General features: G+C 40.1%; 1 protein-coding gene across 9 annotated transcripts in view; it reads left to right on the top strand.

Moving 5' to 3' along the window:
* Nucleotides 1-20,236, top strand: part of PHTF2 (putative homeodomain transcription factor 2) — a 119,823-nt gene that overhangs the window by 60,802 nt on the left and 38,785 nt on the right. For all 9 annotated transcript variants that reach the window (XM_070617005.1, XM_070617009.1, XM_070617010.1 and 6 more), the window contains 3 exons: nt 10,273-10,329; nt 15,630-15,699; nt 16,280-16,438. In XM_070617005.1, the coding sequence (XP_070473106.1) occupies nt 10,273-10,329; nt 15,630-15,699; nt 16,280-16,438 (286 nt within the window). The remainder of the gene's footprint in view (nt 1-10,272; nt 10,330-15,629; nt 15,700-16,279; nt 16,439-20,236) is intronic.

Below are 20,236 nucleotides of genomic sequence, written 5' to 3'. Positions count from 1 at the left end.
TTATGAAGAATGTGGTTGAAAAGCCGTAGCACTACTCAATCTTTAATTACCTTGATATTTCTAAGTCTTTCTACCAACAAAGTATTATTTGCATATATATCCTTTTGTTCCTGTAGAATGTTGGGCACTTTTCTAAACACCCAAACACTGGAGGCCTTGTGAGGGCAGGGGAGAGCGGTCGGGATGCAGCTAAAATGTGGAAGTAGCCAATATTACATCATTTTTTTTTCTCAATTGAAGAATATGATCAAAATTCCTGTTTTGTTAGACAAATATTACTACTGAGCTTTCTTTAATCTTTGGGTAGCATTTAAAAAATGAGGTAGTTATTTCTTCTTGATTTTTCATAGAGAACTATAGTTGGAAATTGCCCTGTGATTTAATTTTATGGAGAAGAAATACAGAAAAAGAAATGGCTATGAAGTTTAGATGACTTAGTCAGGTCTGCCAAGTAGTTGTGTGTCAGACGTAGGCTAGAACCTTTGGAAAACTTGTTGAAATTATTTGTTTGTTTTTAATTTTGTTAGCACAGCTATGCAGATTGTCCTTGATCCGTGACCCTGAGTCTTGAGAAGATGGCTCTTCCCTTCTTCAGTCTTTTACTTTTTTCCTTGCTCTCTGGTGATTGACCATAGGATTATGTTTCTTTTAGGGGAAAAGCTCGACCCCAGCCACAGGTGTTCTGATCTATCTTGCCAGATTTCACTGTGGAATAAAGTGAGACTTTAGGTCAGAAGGGTCTTGAGAATTGCTTCCTTGTTCCTTCTGGCATCCTGCCCCTGCTCTGATTTCATGATGCTTATTCCACACATATGCCATCAGACACTTTTCAGAGACGACTCAGTCTGAATTCATATTTAGGAATAATTTGTTAATGGCACATACAACACTAAGCAGACCCCTGAGCTGCTCCTGAAGCACCTGTGTACCTTCAGAGTCTCCTTCAAGAAAGTAGTCTATTTATGTATGTGACTAAAGGGTCCGTTTTGGTAGTATTTTCAAAACAAAGAAAGTCTGCTGCAAAGGAGAGCTGATCTCTTCACTTGTGGAGACATTTAATTGCTTGTGATTGAGAATGACACTTATCTAGTTAAGAAAAGTAGATCTCACAAGGTATTCTATTACAGTAAAAGGTGTTCTTCCCTCACCCATGAAATCTTTGAAAAAAATTGGTTCTCCCGTAAAACAAGCCATCTTTATCCTTTTATAGGAATATTCTGTGCCCCCCCCGCCCTTTTTTTAGAGTTGCATTCTGCTATTTACAGGTACCTGAGCCTTTGAAAAGCTTTTCTACTTTTAGCCACTGTTTTGCTGCAAGGTTTATTAGACTTTCTGTGCCATTTTAAACTTGGAACTATTGAGTACCATGCTGGGGTTGCACTGAACCTGGTTATGCCAAGGACTTTAAAGCAAGTTTTGTGCATTTTTTTGTACATGAAATAAAATACTGCCAAAATAGTCATTAAAACATATTACTACCTATTCTTTATTAATTTTGGTTAATTTTTTTCACTAAAAAGTATGAAGTGTGCTGAAAGAGTTACACATTTTAAAAATTAATTTTGACTGAATTAAGCTTAGTCATCCTGAATTACCAAGTTAGAGCAGAATTACCCCTGTGAAATCTGTGCTTCCATGCTTCCCTTTTCTGATTTTAAGGAAGACGATAGATGGAATTCAGAATTTAAAGAGGGCCAGGGTTGGCCAGTCACTGTGGGTCAGCTCTCCCATGAGGTCTAATCAGTCGCTTATTGCTCATCTAGTGCTTCTTAACCCTGCTTTATACAGACTGTGGCAATTTGGGTTACATATAAGTGAGTTATTCAATCTATGTGGCTTGGTCCAGAGGTTAGAAGATTTTAACTTGCGGGGTATATTATATTGTAAAGTGATTTTAAAAATGAGAAAGGAATCACAGGAAAGTGATGAAAAAGAGAACAGGATTCAAAGGACCAGAGAAATTAGCATGAGTGAGATAATGTGTAAGAGAGAATAACAGAAATGAAGAGCTCTTGTGGAATCATTTAAATATGGAGTAGTTTAATCACCATTTTATTCTGCCTCCTTCATGTCTATCTTAGAACCATCCTTGTAGTCTCAATGTCTCATTTCTTGAAATGAGATTTAGAAAAATAACGTGTGGGAGACTGGATCAAGACAGCGGAGAAGGGGGAGCCTTGGCTCACCTCCTGCCACAGACACGCCCAACCTACAACGACACGTAGAACGTCTGTCCCTGAGAACGACCTGAAGACTAGCGGAGCACATTCTCCACAACTGAGGATGGAAAGAAAAGCACACTGAGATGCGTAGGAGGGCGGAGATGAGGGCTGCTCAGGACTCACTCACACACACACCCTTACACCTACACCTACACACACTCCCCCTGGGCAGTGACCCACAATGGGGAGGGATGTCTCAACTGCAGAGGTCTTCCCAGGCGAGTGAGGCTCCCCAGCCCAGGACCCTGCACTGGAAAGATGAGCCCTCATAACATCTGGTTTTGAAAACCAGCAGGGCTTACATCCAGGAGAGCCAGAGGGCTGGAGGAACTCGAGATTCCACTCTTAAAGATGCGTGCACAAACTCACTTGCTCCGAGTCCTAGCGCAGAGAGGGCAGTTTGAAAAGTGCCTGTGTTATGGTGAGGGAGAGTCATTGACTGATTTTAGAGTGTGTGCCCAAGGGGCTGGCATCTGTTGGAACTTTCTCTGGGGACGCAAGTGCCGTTGTGTGCTATTTTTCTTTTTCTTTTTTTGTTTTTTACTGTCCTCTACCTAGCTGGCCTGGCCTTGGTGGGTGCCATTCCTAAAACTCTCCATCTGCCTTGCTAGCACTCAGAGCACATAGCTCACCCTGCCCCAGTGTTCCCCTGTGGACCCACCCGAGCTGACCACCCTCTAAGTCAGCTCCTGCCCTGGGGGACCAACCCCCGCACACCAGTGCACCTGCAGCAATCGCAGCCTAGATGCAACAGGAGAGCACATGCGGACAACACAGGGGACATGCCTGAAGCACCTGGCTCTGGTGACCAGGGGGATTGCGCTCCTAAGCCCCACTGGACACCTTCTACACAAGGCCACTTCTTCGAGGCCAGGAGAGGTAGCTCATCTACTTAATACATAGAAACAGGTACAGAAAGTCATGCAAAATGAGGAGACAAGAATATGTTCCATGCAAAAGAAGACAAAACCTCAGAAAAAAGAACTAAACGAAACAGAGATAAGCAGTCTACCAGATAAAGAGTTCAAAGTAATGATCATAAGGATGCTCACCAAGCTCGGGAGAAGAATGGATGAACACAGTAAGAACTTCAAGAGAGAGAGAGAAAAGAGAAAAAAGAAGCAATCAGAGATGAAGAATACAATAACTGAAATGAAAAATACACCAAAAGGAATCAACAGTAGGTTAGGTGATGCAGAAGAATGGATCAGTGATCTGGAAGACAGGGTAGCAGAAATCACCCAATCAGGACAGCAGTAAGAAAAAATTTTTATAAACCAAGGATAGATTAAGGGACCCCTGGGACAACATCAGGTGTACTAGCATTTGCATCATAGGGGCCCCAGAAAGAGAGGAGAGAGAGAAAGGGACAGGAAACCTATTTGAAGAAATAATGGCTGAAAATTTACCTAACCTGGTGAAGGAAATAGATTCAGGTCCAGGAAGCACAGAGAGTCTCACATAAAATGGACTCAAAGACACTCACACCAAGACGTGTTATAATTAAAATGTCAAAAATTGAAGAGAGAATCTTAAAAGCAGCAAGAGAAAAACAGCCTGTTACAAACAGGTTAACCCCCATAGGACTGTCACCTGAATTTTCAGCAGAAACTTTATAGCCCAGGGGGGACTGGTGTGATATATTCAACGTGCCAAAAGGAAAAAACTTCCAACTAAGAATACTCTACGCAGCAAGGGTATCATTCGGAATTGAGGAAGAGAGAGAGTTTTCCAGACAAGCAAAAGCTAAAGGCGTTCACTGCCGCTAAACCAGCCTTACATGAAATGTTAAATGGAAAAAGAAAGGCCAAAACGAGGAATAAGAATTATGAAAGAAAAAGTCTCACTGGTAATAGCAAAACCATACAGTAAAGATAGTGGATCAGTCATCTATAGAGCAAGTCTGAAGGTTAAAAGACAAGAGTAGTAAAATCATCTGTATCTACAATAATTTGTTAAAGGATACACAAAATAAAAAAAAGATGTAAAATATGGGGTTGCACAAAATTTTTAAAAAGATGTAAAATATGACATCTAAAACAAAACGTTGGGGAGGGGGAGTAAAAGTATAGTGCTTTTAGAACACACGCAAACTTAAGTGACCATCAACTTAAGATAGACTGCTGAATGCATAAGTAGTTGTGTATGAACCTCACGGTAACCACAAACCAAACGCCTGTATAGACACACAAAAAGTATAGAGAGCACAGTTCAAACATGACACCAGAGAGGGTCAGCAAATCACAAGGGAAGAGAGCACGAGAAGAAAGGAACAGAGAAGAACTGCGAAAGCAAAAGTTAACACAACGGCAGTAGGTACGTGCCTGTCAGTGGGTACTTTAAATGGACTAAATGCTCCAATCAGAAGACATCGGGTGACCAAGTGGATTAAAACAACAAGGCCCCTATAAAAGCTGCCTACGAGAGACTCACTTTATATCTAAAGACACACACAGACTGAAAGTGAAGGGATGGCAAAAGACATTCCATGCGAATGGAAACAAAGAGAAAGCTGGAGTACTAATACCTGTATCAGGCAAGATACACTTTAAAACAAAGACTGTAATAAGAGGCAAAGAAGGACATACCTAATAATAAAAGGATCAGTCCAAGAAGAGGATGCAACACTTGTAAATATCTATGCATCCAGCATAGGAGCAGCCAAACACATAAAGCAAATACAAACAGACATAAAGGGATGAATTGACAGTAGTACAGTAAGAGTAGGGAACTTTAACATCCCACTTACATCAGTGGATAGATCATCCAGACAGAAGATGAACAGGGAAACAGGCCTTAACTGACAGATTAGATCAGGTGGACTTAATAGATATATATAGAACACTCCCTCCAAAAACAGCAGACTGCACATTCTTTTCAAGTGCACATGGAACATCTGCTACGATAGGTCACGTTAGGCCACAAAACATGTCTCAATAAATTTAAGAAGACTGAAATCATATCAAGCATCTTTTCTGGCCACAACATTATGAAACTAGAAGCTTATTACAAGAAGAAAACTGGAAAAAACACAATACACGCAGGCTAAACAACATGCTACTCAGCAACCAGTGAGTCAATGAAGAAATCAAAGATGAAATCAAAAAATACCTTGAGACAAATGAAAATGGAAACACAGTGTTCCAAAATCTATGGGATGCAGCAAAAGCAGTTGTAAGGGGAAATTCATGGTGAAATGCGCCTACCTCAGGAAACAAGAAAAATCTCAAACAATCTAACCTTACATCTAAAAGAACTAGAAAAAGAAGAACAAACAAACTGCAAAGTTAGTAGAAGGAAGGGAATAATGAAGATCAGAGTGGAAATAAATGAAATAGAGACTGAAAAAACAATAGAAAAGATCATTCAAACTAAGAGTGGTTCTCTGAAGAGATAAAAAAAAATTGATAAACTTTTAGCCAGACTCATCAAAAAAAGAGGAGAGGGCCCAAATAAAATTAGAAATGAAAGAGGAGAGAGATGTTATAACCAATACCACAGAAATACAAAGGATCATAAGAGATTACTATGAACAATTATATGCCAAAAAATTGGACAACCTGGAAGACGTGAATACATTCCTAGAAACATACAATCATCCAAGACTGAATCAGGAAGAAATAGGAAATCTGAACGGACTAATTGCTAGTAATGAAATTGAATCAGTAATCAAAAAACTCCCAACAAACAAAAGTACAGGACCAGACAGCTTCACTGGTGAATTATACCAAACATTTAAAGAAGAGTTAATACCTGTCGTTCTCAAACTATTCCAAAAAGTTGAAGAGGAAGGAATGCTTCTAAACTCATTCCACAAGACCAGCATTACTCTGACACCAAAACCAGATAGAGACACTACAAAAAAAGGAAATTCCAGGCCAGTGTCCCTGTTGCACAAAAATCCTCAACGAAATACAGGCAAACTGAATTCAACAATACATTAAAAGGATCAAACACCATGATTAAGTGGGATTCATCACAGGGATGCAAGGATGGTTCAGTATCCACAAGTCAATCAACATGATACACCACATTGACAAAAACGAAGGGTAAAAGTCATGATATTTCAATAGATGTAGAAAAAGCATTCAACAAAATTCAGCATCCATTCATGATACAAACTCTAACAAAGTGGGTATAGAGGGAACATACCTCAACATTATAAAGGCCATATATGACAAACACACAGCTAACATCATACTCAATGGTGAAAAGCTGAAGGCATTTCCTGTAAGATCAGGAATAAGACAGGGATGCCTACTCTCGCCACTTTTATTCAGCCTAGTATTGGAAGTCCTAGCCACAGCACTCAGACAGGAGAAGGAGAAAACGCAGCCAAATTAGAAAGAAAGGAGTAAAACTGTAACTATTCACAGGCAACATGATACTATATATAGAAAACCCTAAAGACTCCGAAAAATAGAAAGAAAAATATTAGAACTAATAAATGAATTCAGTAAAGTTGCAGGATACAAAATCAATATACAGAAATCTGTTGTTTCTGTACACTAATAAAAATCAGAAAGAGAAATTAAGAAAACAACCTCATTTACAATTGCATCAAAAAGAATAAGATACCTAGGAATAAATTTAACCAAGGAGGTAAAAGACATGTACTCTGAAAACCGTAAGACACTGATGAAAGAAATTGAAGATGATGCAAATGAAGAAATATACCATATTCATGGATTAGAAGAATTAATATTGTTAAAATGTCCACACTACCCAAAGCAGTCTACGGATTCAGAGCAATCCCTATCAAAATACCAGTGGCATTTTACACAGAACTAGAACAGTTCATCCTGAAATTTGTGTGGAACCAGAAAAGATCCCTAACAGCCAGAGCAGTCTTGAGAAAGAACAAAGCGGGAAGTATCGTGCTCCTTAATATCAAACTATACTACAAAGCAATAGTAATCAAATCTGTATGGTACTAGCACAAAAATAAACACATCGATCAGTGGAACAGAATAGAGAGCCCAGAAATAAACCCAGACTTTTATGGTCAAATAATCTGTGGCAAAGAAGGCAAGAATATACAATGGGGAAAAGATAGGCTCTTCAGTAAGTGATGTTGGGAAAACTAGACAGCTACATGCAAAAGAATTAAACTAGATGACTTTTTTATACCATATACAAAAATAAACTCAAAATGTTTTGAAGACTTAAGACCTGACGCCATAAAACTCCTAGAAGAAAACAGAGGCAGTCAGCTCCTTGACATCCATCTTAGCAATGTTTTTATGGGTCTGTCTCCTCAGGCAAAAGCAGCAAAAGCAAAAATAAACAAATGGGACTACATCAAACTAGAAAGCTTTTGCCCAGCAAGAAAAACCATCAACAAGACGAAAAGGCAGCCTACTGAAAGGGAGAAGATATTTGTAAATGATATATCTAATAAGGGGTTAATATCCAAAATATGTAAAGTACTCATATAACTCAATTTCCAAAAACAAAAAATCTAATTAGAAAATTGGCAGAGGACGTGAATAAACGTCTTTCCAAAGAAGACATACAGATGGCCAACAGACACATGAAAAGATGCTCGACACTAATAATCAGGGAAGTGCAAATCAAAACCACAGTGAGATATCACCTCACACCTACCAGAATGGCTATTATCAAAAAGACAACAAATAACAAGGTTGGCAAGCATGTGGAGAAAAGGGAACCCTCGTACACTGTTGGTGGGAATGTAAAATGGTGCAGCCAGTACGGAAAACAATATGGAGGTTCTTCAGAAAATTAAAAATACAATTACCATATGATCTAGCAATTCCACTTATGAGTAGTTTTTGAAGAAAACAAAAACACTAATTGAAAAAGATATATGCACTCCTATGTTCATTGCAGCATTATTTACAGTAGCCAAGACACAGAAGCACCCTGTGTGTCCATCGATAGATGACAGTATCGAGAAGACGTGGTATGTATATATGATGGAATGTTAGCCATAACAAAGAATGAAATCTTGCCATTTGCAACAACATGGATGCACCTAGAGGTTATTATTGCTAGGTGAAATAAGTTGGAGAAGGACAAATACTGTATGATTTCACTTATATGTGGAATCTAAAAGACAAACAAAGCCGAAACAGACTCATAGATACAAGAAGCTAACTGGTGGTTACCAGAGTGGAGAGGGGTTGGGGTGGGCAAAATAGGTGAAGGGGATTAAGAGGTACAAGCTTCCAGTTATAAAATTAATAAATCGTGGGCATGTAATGTACAGCATAGGGAGTGTAGTCAGTGATATCATAATAACTTTCTACAATGACAGATGGTTGCTAGACTTGCTGTGGTGGTCATTCTGTAATGTATATAAATGTTGAATCACTATGTTGTACAGGCGAAACTAATAAAATATTGTATGTCAACTAGAGTTCAATTTCAAAAATAAAGGAAGGACACCTAATCTAGATTTTGGAATATATATTGTGAAATTAATAGAAGAAACCTCTACTAAATTGGAGTCAGGAAGGCTTGTAGGAGCAGCCCTCAGGCTGTGTTGTATAGCGTCAGTTACTCCAAATAGGAAGAGACATATGCTTGCATGTCCAACAGGAAGGGTGTTTGCTGCCCTACTACAGGCAACAGCCCAGCCAACGAGAGACCATAGCAACCCAGCCAATGAGAGACCGTAGCGACCCAGCCAATGAGAGACCGTAGCGACCCAGCCAATGAGAGATCGTAGCGACCCAGCCAATGAGAGATCGTAGCGACCCAGCCAATGAGAGATCGTAGTGACCCAGCCAATGAGAGATCGTAGTGACCCAGCCAACGAGAGACCGTAGCAGCCCAGCCAGTGGGAGACCTTAGCAGCCCAGCCCATCAGAGACGTAGCAGCCAAGCAAATGAGAGACCTCAGTAGTGCAGCCAACGAGAGACCTTTGCACTCTGGACTCCAGTCTCCTCCAGTGGACTCTTCTTTTATTATATCCTCTCCTTACTCTCCCTTTTTCTCCATAAAAGCGAGACCTTCCTTTCGTTTCTCTAGATTTGCCTATCGTCGCCATAGCCTGCACATCCCAAATTGCAAGTCCTCTGTCTATTCCCAAGTAAACTCGTTTTTTTCAGGTTAAATTAATTAATTAATTACCTTAAAAATAATATGTAGATAAAAGACTTTTGGATAGGCTGATGTTAATCAGAAGATACTTTTCCCTGAATTTCCTGTAATATCTGCCTCTAGTCTCGAAATTGTATTATCTGGAGTAATTTTAATTTCTCAGGATTTTAGTTTTCAGTTAGTGCTAATAATGAAAATCCTCAGTTGAAATTGTAGGCTATTGGCCGTTTCAGTGTCCTGTTGGATATAGGGAATTAAGTGGGAACTGGAGACAACAGGAAGTGACAGCAAAGAACTTGGGGGAGAACAGGAAGGATGGTTTGCTTTTCTGCCCGGGTGACGATACAGCTCTGAGAGCTTTCCAGCATCAAGAGAAGTGGGCGTGGAGCCCACAAGGAATTCTGTCTCTTGATGCTTCCCCTTTCTCTTCAATCACTTTCATGACTTTATTTTTCAATTTAAGCCTTAATCCAATGGTAATGGTGGTCTACACGTTTATGAATTTTTAATTCTGTAGAATATTCGTGGTTTTTTTCTTTAAAAATAACTCCATAAAGGATTTATCACTTAGGAGTTTTTTCTTGAATATACCAGAGCTGCAGCAATTGTGTTTATTTAAAATAAGGATTCCTTAGGCCACTGGTTTTCAAACTTTAGTAGTGTATCAGACTCGCCTAGAAGGATTTTTAAAACACAGATTGTTAGATGCCACCCCCACATTTCTGATTCGGTAACTCTGGGGCAAGGCCAGAGAGTTTGCGTTTCTAACAAGAGCCCAGGTGATGCTAAAACTGCTGGTGCTGAAGCCACATTTCGAGAACCACCGCAGTGCAGCATTATCACAGGAGTCTGAGAAGGAGCCGAATGGAATCTGTGCTGAGTGAACTCTGAGTTGCTTGTAATGTGAGCAGAGTTATTCCTATTGGACGGGTACCAACAATGGTCATTTAATGGAGTATTGTCTTTTATGTATTTTTATAGATTGGAGCATATGATCAACAAATATGGGAAAAATCTGTTGAACAAAGAGAAATCAAGGTAACAAGTGTATTTCATTTTGTATATTCTGAAACAGTAATTCTGTAAATTGGTTATTAACTACATTTTACTTAATATCTTTCCATATACTTTTAAGGTATAAGTTAATATTACTTTATCTAAACTTCTAAATAAAGGGGTAAACTCTTTTATGATGGTGATTTGTCTTTACCTCTGATGATTTTTTTTTCTTTTTGCTTTTTAGCATCTTTCTGTTCTTTTAAAATTTAATTTCTAATGGTTATTTTTTGTCAGCTCTTTTCCCCTTTCACTTGTCGCCTTATACTTCTAGTTTGCTTTTCCTCCCTTTTGATGCTGTCATTGCTCTGTACAGTTTCTTAAACTGGTAAGTGTCTCAGGATTTTCCCGCTTAAGTGGTCCCGTGCCTGCCCTGCCTAATGGGGATCCACTTTCTGGTGCCACTAACGGAATGACATGGGCGCAAACAGAGTCGCTGAAAAGTTGGTCATTTTTAAAAACAATTTAGGAAGTAAAGCATTAATTAAAATGTTTCTGTAGTGGGTAGTTTGTTCTTGAACATGTGATCCCCTGTGCTGATAAGACATTCTCATAGGCTTCCTTGATAGCATGAAGACTATTTTTTAACTAAATTTGTTCTGTCTCAGCAACCACTCCCTTTTGGTAATAAGATTTCTATTTTTCATTTGCATAGATAATACTAATCAGTGTGTTTCTGCACGAGCTAAATTTAATCTGGGCCCAGAGAATGTTACTTTAGTTGCTTGACATTTTCTGTTTTATTAGATGGAAAACCAATGTCTAGTTACTTAAAAATGTGTCAAAAAATCCTCAGTGTTTAGACAGTCATCTGTAATAAAGAGCAAGATTCTTTGCCACTTGTCATTTTGATCTTTAAACTATTTTCGTGAAGAATTAACATAGTTAACAAAGTTGCAGTAAGCACGTACTATGTGTTAGATATAGGATTAAATCATGGAGACAAAAAGATGAAATAGATTATAATTTTGTAGATGAGGTACATAATTACGGATGAGATAAACTCAGTTGAGAGAGAGCTGTGTCAGTCTCCCTTGGGGAACACAGAGGGACGCTGCCCTGGGGAGGTTAGGAAAGACTTCAGGGAGGAAGCGACTCATGAGCTGAGTCTGAGAGACACTGGGAGAATGAGGAAAACATTGCTGGCAGAATGAAGAGCGTCTGAAATATACAGAAAGGAAGGCAGGTGGCTGACTCAGGCGTCCTCTAGGAGCTTGGCTGGTCGTAGGTTGGATGGAGGAAGGAGATTAGGGTGGTTAGGAGTTAAACTGGAAAGGAAAGTGGAAGTCAGATAGTGACGGGCCTTGGCTGCCTTCCCCAGGAGTCTGGACATAATTTGGAAACCAGTGGGGGTGACACTGAAGGGTTTTAAGCAGAAAAAGTTACCTGATTGAATTTCTGTTTTAACAAGTCGTTCACACAGCACTAAGTGAGACGGGCGATGCTAGAAGAGGAGCAGATGTGGGATTCTGATCTAGAGACACCCAGGCGGTCCTTGGCAGAGAGATTTGGGAGTCCTCAGTGTGTAGAGTGTGTATATAGACACGTATACATGTGTGTGATCTAGATTATGTGTTATACACATTGTGGAGGTGTAGCTGCAGGAGTGAGAAGATTCACACTGAACGATGAGAGAAGAAGGCTGAGAGCAGAACACTGGGCAACGTCAACATTTAATGGATAGGTCAAGGAAGAGATGAAAATGCGGGAGGAAAGAGAAGAGAGCCGTTAGACCGTGGTCTGGCGAGAGTGTCATGAAGGGTTGGAATAGTCAAGCGAATAGAGAGCAACAGAGAGGTCTAGTAAGACGCCTTAAGATCTTTCATTCTCTTTGACAGTCTTAAACTTGTCGGACAGGGCATAGTAAGTACCCCAAGACGCTGTGTTACCAGTTGGCACATTTGGATGTTTTTTGAAATTTAAAAACCACAAAAAAAAAAATATGAATAATTTTTTAGTTTTAAGCCACTCATCACAAATTAACTACATTACTTATGTAATTTCCTCAATTTAAAAAAAAAAATGTTTTTTGATGAGGAAGGTTGTCGCTGAGCTAAGATCTCTGTGGAGCTTCCTCTAGTTTGTATGTGGGACGCCCCCACAGCGTGGCTTGATGAGCGGTGGGTAGGTCCGCACCCAGGATCTGAACCCGTGAACCCTGGGCCACCAAAGTAGAGTGGAGGTTAGAGTAAGGAAGAAGGGTTATATTATGTTCTTTGGTGAGCTGACAGGATGAACTCACGGAAGGCTAAGACCCATAACTTGTTTCTGAATTGTGTCTGTCTTTGTAATTGTAAATAGAGAATTAAAAACAGTATTAAAACTACTTTTGTTATTTTGAATTAAAAGAGTCAGTTTGTTGACAAGCTTAAAAGCACGTTCCATTTTTTCTGAATATTTTAGTGGAGGCAAATTATTTATAGTATAAAATAATTTTGTGTCTATTCTAAGGAGAGTAGAGAAGTGCATAATGTGCCATATTAATGTTAATATTTGATTTAAAAAACCGAAACCACTGTACCTCTTATTTAGAGAACACCGGACCAAATATATTGTGTGCAATCAGTTCTCTCATTATCTGTCAGAGCAGTGAGCAGCAACCAAAGAAATCAAAGGAAGCCATGAAACTGTATTTCTTGGAAGTGTTTACTTTTTAAAGACCATATTGCTAAAGCATAAAGTCCTTTGTAAGTTGCAAATTATTTTTTCTTAAGCATTTTAGAAATTATAACTGGAAACTCATTTTCTGATCACCTTGACCCAAATTTAAAAGTTAAAGGGTAGTTTCCCCATTTTACCCTACTAGAGATTTAAAGCTTCAACAAAAAGAACTATGATATTTAAAAAGTCATGATAGAGGAAAAGCGGGATGGGGGAAACTAAAAGGATTTTCAGAAAGTGAAGCTGATGGTTGCGACCCTTGATGGAGTCTCAGTGTTCTGGTAGTTCTGTGCCCGGCACGTCTGGATCCTTGAACAGAAATGCCTTCCGAATTTAAACAGCCCTTTCAAGCTTTTCGGCTCAACGTTGTCTATTTAGAGACTTAAAAGAAATTCAAAACTTCATACCATTTGTATCCTTCCACTTTAGGAATGTACTTTAGGAGTTGAAATGTATATTCAGTAAAGAATATATTATTTGGATTCTTGGAAATTAATTGTATTCATAGTACTTGACTGCTTCCACTTTCTAGTGAAATCAGTAGTTTTTAAAATCTTTTTTTAGAAACTAACTTATTTTCCATATTTTGTTCACTTAAGCTTTTTGAAGTTCCGTGATTATAATTAGCACTGAAAGCTGTGCTTTCTGTGTGAATGTGGGTTACTGTAAGCCAAATTTACAGTTTTCCAACTTAAAATACCTACTTAATTAAAATCAGATTTTATGAATGCTTACGGCTTGATGCTAAATATCTCTTATTTTTGTGAATGAAATCATTAATGTTAGATTTATCAGTGAAATTTTTCTTTTTCTTAAACCCTCTGAATATTCTACCAGGCTACGTTGAAGGGAAAGTTTTATCAAAACTGGCAGTTATTCTGTGACTCTATAATGGAGCTTGAAACAAATGTTTTAATGAAATATAAAACAGAAAGTGAACCATATATAAAAAGGGTCATGGAGAATGAGCATGTTGAAAAACAACATAATTGCGTAAATCAGGATGATTTACCGTCCGCCTTATAAAGCCTTTAAGTCCTTAAGACGATCTTGGTAAAAATGTTAGGATGCCCTCTGAATGAGCACACACTGACCGTCGCTCTGAGGGGAACACAGCGACTCGGGTCCCTGCGAGCCCCTAGTCTCGGCACTTTTGTCAGCCGCTCCGTGCGAACCCTTGTGTTACTGTATTGCAGCTACGGCTGAAAAGGTCGGTTTTATTTCTGTTGGCCCCAGCAGAGGTGGGTGTTCCTGAAGAAGCCCAGCTGCTCTCGCACACCGAGAGAAACTCTGAACAGCCGGACCGGCTGCATCCTCAACCCTCACCCTTTCTTTCTCTTTTGTTTTTGTATCTCTGGGCGGTTTGCAGCTTCAGATGGACATTCTCTTTGAAGGGTTCAAAGTTTAATTGCAATTTGATTTCAGGGTACATTTTGGGTTTAAACATCTCAGTTAATTGTGAGCTCAAATGCTCTCCTCTTCATTTTAGATGCAAACAGTGCTTGATCGAACTTTTACTTTAAGGGGTCGTTGTTACTTGGAATAGGACCAAATGAAGGATTTACTGCACAGCTACTCGGTTAATTGAATGAATAATAAACAAATCATCTAAACACTGTCATCTCTCAGGACTTGGCTCCCGAAGAGTTTAGCCTGAGCTCTTCCAATCCTTTACATCCTAGTCTTAAGTTACAAAGTGTACTTTATTTTTCCATAGTTTTTTTCAGTGATTTTGATCGCCACCCCAGCTCCCACTCTGTACACTGACGGCAGAAACTTAGTCTTAGTGTCAGTAATTCCAGGTGTGAACTAACTCCATTCTCGATTCCTGCTTTCCCCTCCCTCCCCCTGGGCATGGCGTCTGATTCCTGAGGTGGCTAGGTGGCACTGGGGTCTGGTTAGTGGTTGGCGTGTGAGCATAGTGGTAGCCCTGAGGTGTGCATCGTCCTCTCTGGATCTCAGCTGATACCCCCTTCCGTGCTGGCCTCTGCTGAGCAGTCTGCATCCCTGTCTGCCCTCAGCTCTGTGCCCATGCTTCCTGCAGCCACACCCCAGCATCATGCCCGAGGGCCCCTCAAGGCTCTGCTCCTCCTGCAGCCTCCACTCTCCTGTGCCGGTCTGGCCGCGCAGTCTCCTGGGCCGTCTTAGGCGCTACGTTCAAACTGACTGGTAGCGATAGTCTTTGCTTTACAAGTTAGTGAACAAGCCTCGCATGTTACACACATCCCTAAATTTGTCCTTTTGGAGAGGAATAAAATTTACTACAATACTACAGTTATGTTCCGTTTGTAGCAAATATATAATGTGTTGCATCTTTGTCCAGTATATTACTTAAAATTTTTTTTTAGTTGAAATCTTTAGAAGTTGATTCTTCTCTGCTATTCTGGATTAAAATATATACATAGAGAATTTCAATACTTCTCTTTTTTATTGAGATACAATTGACATGTTAGTTTCAGATATACAACATTATGATTCAGTATTTGTGTACATTGAGAAATGATCACCGCTCTAAGTCCAGTTAGCGTCTGTCCCCATACATTGTTACAAATGTTTTTTTCTCGCGATGAGGACTTTTAAGATCTGGTCTCTTATCAGTACTACTTTTAATATATTATTAGGGTTTACGGAACAAACCGAAGAAAACAGCACATGTGAAACCAGACCTCATAGATGTTGATCTCGTAAGAGGTGAGATTTGAGTAAATAAATGCTTAATGCAATTAGAAATTGATCTCGAGGAAGCAGAATTCAAAATGGGTTAGATATATATTTTTGTAGAAATGAAAGCAGTGTGAGCAGAAATGAAGGCAGTAACACTATGAACAAGAAAAGAGAACGGAAGCGTTTAGATGCCATTGACTAGTCTTTTCTTCCACTAATGATCATTCGAAGAAGTGATAACTATTGAAGAAGAGCAGCCTGTGTTTGCACAGCAAACCATAAGGCTCGATTACAAAAGTTAAAGTGGTAGTTTTTAATTACCAACTGGAACTGACATTTGAACATTGTCTTATATTGATAAAATATGTGGGAAAAATTCTACCGTAATTTCAGTTAAAAATAGTTTTTTTCCGAAGTCCCTGAGTTATTATGATAGCATGAAGAATGTTTTGAAAGTGTCCCCTACCAAAAATTGGACCTTTCTTGCTCATAGCATAGTACAAAATAAATTTATACGTGTTTTGTTGTTCTTCAAATGTTGACATTTTTTCCCAAGGAAATTAAAGAATAATGAATATCCTCTGTCACTCTCTTTTACTTTTTTCAGGGTCTGCGTTTGCTAAGGCAAAACCTGAAAGTCCTTGGACTTCTCTGACCAGAAAGGGCATCGTCCGAGTTGTGTTTTTTCCCTTTTTCTTCCGGTGGTGGTTACAAGTAACGTCAAAAGTCATCTTTTTCTGGCTTCTTGTCCTTTATCTTCTTCAAGGTATAATTAAGTGATAGAAACGCATTTTGCTTTTAACTTGCAAGATATTATATTTTTAGGGTTCTAAGGCTTTTTTAAAATGTATGCTAAGTACTGTTGAGGATCAAAATATATATTTGTTGTGATGTTTCATTTAGAAATAAGACACATAAAGACACAACTAGTTTGGTATTAAAAACGTTTGAGAAAACAAAACAGTTATTTTCCAATATAGTTTTATGAAAATTTGAATCTGTGGATGCTAAAGAAAAATACAAATTGAGAGGATTTTTAAGAATTGGAAAGTCCCTTCAAAATGCGCCCCCTACACATGCATACCACGCCAGCATTTTTCTAATAGCACGTCCACAAGTTCATGTTTCCTGCCTAAGCCACAGTTGATTTTTTCTCCAGTGATCTGAGACTGTCCTCGTTCTGTTTTGAAATCCTATCCACTGTGCCCTGTTCTAAGTGCTCTTCACAGAGTCTGGTTTAATTCTGACAACAGCCCGGTGGAGTAGGGGGACTGTTGTCCTGCCCAGCTTACAGACTCAGCCCTGAAGGGCTTGACGGCTCACTCACAAGTCCCCAGGCGCGGGAGAGCCCCGTTCTGCTCTGAGCAGGCTGCTGCAGAGCCACGTGCTGGGCGACTGTGGCTGCCCTTGCAGCCGCGTTCTGACAGCAGTGCACGTGTGCGTGTTTGACACTCGACATTGCCGGGCTCTGGGGGGAGGTGCTCCCTCTGCATCCTGCTAATAGAGCAACATTCCAATTCTCTAGTTCGTTTGGTCCCCTGTCCGTGTTTTTAGTGTCTTACTTTTTTAGAAACAGGATTATAATCCTGAATGATTATTTAAATATGTTACATTAAACTCTAAGTAAAAAGATAATATCTTTTAAGTAATATATACTAAAAACTACAGACTTTTATTTAGGTAAAGTGGTTTCTTTTAAGCTAGGGCACATTTTATAAAAGGCTGTGAACTGTGAAGATTTTGTGATTGTTGTTAATAGAGAACGTGTGTGTGTTTCTGATTAAAGAAATGATATATGTTCATTGCAGAAAATTTGGAAAATATAGGAAAAAACTAAGAAAAAAAAAACTACCCACAATCTTGCCTTTCACTTTACTTTGTAACATTTTTATATAGTTGAGATTATTCTATGTAAATAATTGTATTCTTTTTTTTGCCTTGTGTTATAACAAGTATCAGAGTCTTTATAAATATAATTTTAAACTGTTGGAAATTGTTCTAGCCTACAGCAATGTTGGGCATTTAAGCTTTTTGCTGTCTTTTGCTGTTATAATTACTGCTGAGGTGAACATACTTGTTTGTGAAGTTTTTCTGACATATTGAGTTATTTTCTTTTAAGTTCCTAGAATGCCTGAAATTAAGTGTAATAACGTTTCCAGGGATTTTCATATGCAGTTTATAACTGCTGTCAAGAAGTTGAGCTTTATTGTTGTTTTTAAGTAATGCCATTATATGATAGTTCTTCTGCATGTATTTTTTTTATTAACTGTTTTCTAGGTATAGTTATCCTAGTTGTTATTGAGTTATTTTCTTGTGTTTGCTTTGCCCCTAAAAGGATATAAGAGGGCTGACTCTAAGTATGGTTATCTTCTAATGCTTTCTAGTTTACCTAAAGGAGAAAGCTTTATTCTCAAGTGGTCTGAAATTGCAACTGCTTATTAGAGTAATAATTAATCAGTACCATTGATTGTAACCACTGTGCACTGTGGTTTTTTAATGTTGTTGCTTTCCACTATTTGAAGGCAAAGTTTCCAGCGTAACTAGAAGTTCACTTACTGTGTCTAAAACTCACTCACTGGCTGCCTCAGTTAAATAGGGAGCACAGGTTAGCTCAGGAGTGGAAAAGAGAGATTTCCTGGTTCAGAAGCAAAGTTTAACATTGCAGGTGTTCATAGGTGAAGAGCACCGAACGTTCTCCTGATAAAGCATAGTTAAAGAAGTGACTTAACCTGCTCCAAGTCACACAGATGGGCATGGTCTGACCCTGATGGCCCTGGGCAGTCTGCTGGTGCCTTCAGACGCCCTGTGCCTCCGTCTCCTCGCGTGCAGAGGACGGGCAGTGCCCCGGGTCACGTCCTCACTCTGTTCCACCTCGTCTCCCAAAAGGCAGAAAGACTCACGTGCGCTCATGTTTGGTTTTACACAACTCCATACAGGTTTTTACTTCAATTGCATGCCTGTCAGTATGTCAGCTGTGTATTCCCAGCTCCATCCCTGCTCCGTGCTTGTGTTGTTTCTCACCCAGATTTCTGCCGAGAGCCCTTACGTCTTCTACTTTCTGTCCATTTTCAAATCACAAATCCAACCCAGCCACTCAAGGTCTAAATCTCTCCCGAGTTATCTTTGCCTTTAGGATAAAAACCAAGTTTTCGGTCGGTGCCTTGTTGACTCTCTCCCCAGCTTTAACCAGACTGAGTTGGCTCTGTGCTGTCTCATAGACATTCGTGTTTTTTTGCCCGTGCCTTTGCACGCGCGGTCTCTGCCTGGGTGGCCTCCTCCCTTTTGTCTGCCTGGTCCCCTCCCCTTTGTTGTCTCAGTTAGGTGAGGCGTCAGACGTCGTGCTCGTTGAGAATCCTCTCAAGCTCCCGCCGTGGTTCCCCATCTTCCCACGCGTGTCACAGCCCCACCAGAGGTGTTCCGTTAGTCTGCTCGGGCTGCCGCAGCGAAACCCCTCAGGCTCGGGGCTTAAACAGCAGCACTTGACTTTTCCCGGCTCTGGAGGCTGGAAGTCTGAGAGCAAGTGCTGGCAGGGCTGGTGTCTGGTGAGGTTTCTCTTCCTGGCTTGTAGGTGGCCGCCTTCCCGCTGTGTTCTCACGTGGCCCTTCCCCTGTGTGTGAGCCAAGAGAGATCTCTGGTGTCTCTTCTTCTTTTCATAAGACACGTGCTGTTAGATAAGGGCCAGCCACTCCCTCATTCAGCCTTTATTACATGCTCAGAGGGCCTGTCTGTAAATGGAGCCACGTTGGCTGTTAGGCTTTGCTGTGTGGACCTGAGGGCACAGTGCAGTCCATTACAGGTGTTTGAATTGTTTCTATATGTCCCCCTTTTCCTCTAAACTGAGGAGGGCAGGGAGCAGAGACCATGCCTTATTTGTCTTTCTACTCCCAAGGCCTAACACCTGCCACTAAATCTTAAAGATGGACAGACCTGGGCCCAGCCCCGTGGCCGAGTGGTTAAGTTTGCGCACATTCTGCTTCGGCGCCCCAGGGTTTTGCCGGTTTGGATCCTGAGCGTGAACAGGGCACCGCTCATCAGGCCACGTTGAGGCAGTATCCCACATAGCACAACCAGAGGCACTCAGAACTAGAATATACGACTACATACTTGGGGGCTTTGGGGAGAAGAAGAAGAAGAAGAAGAAGAAGAAAACAAGACATGCACCAAAGTTCTAAGGGAAAAAAAGAAAGAAAGAAAGGTGGGCAGACCTAGAAGTGCACCTCTACTGCTTTATGTTTCTGATGCTTATCCCTAGAGTTCTGCTTGGCCAGCACACGAAGTCCTGCCTGGGGACTGCTTGTGCCCGATGAAGAACGTTTTATCTTAGTTGATCTCTTAGAGAAATCTCTAGAAGTACCGTCTAGCAGAAATCTCCAACAGTACTGTCGAGTTTACAGGACTTCATTAAATGATCAAGAAGTAGAACTTAGCATTATGTAAGAGAAGCGAACGTTTCCTCCTTGTATCGTCTAACCAGTTGCTCGAGGGGGAACATGGGACGAGACGATAGCAGAACCGTGGACACCAGAACCACGGCCTCAGGAGCTGGGGCGTGGAATGGGCACGG

Source organism: Equus przewalskii, chromosome 4, assembly GCF_037783145.1.
Source record: "Equus przewalskii isolate Varuska chromosome 4, EquPr2, whole genome shotgun sequence".
Classification (NCBI taxonomy): domain Eukaryota; kingdom Metazoa; phylum Chordata; class Mammalia; order Perissodactyla; family Equidae; genus Equus; species Equus przewalskii.
The sequence above is the reverse complement of the archived record's forward strand: the minus strand, read 5'-3'. Positions and strand labels throughout refer to the sequence as shown.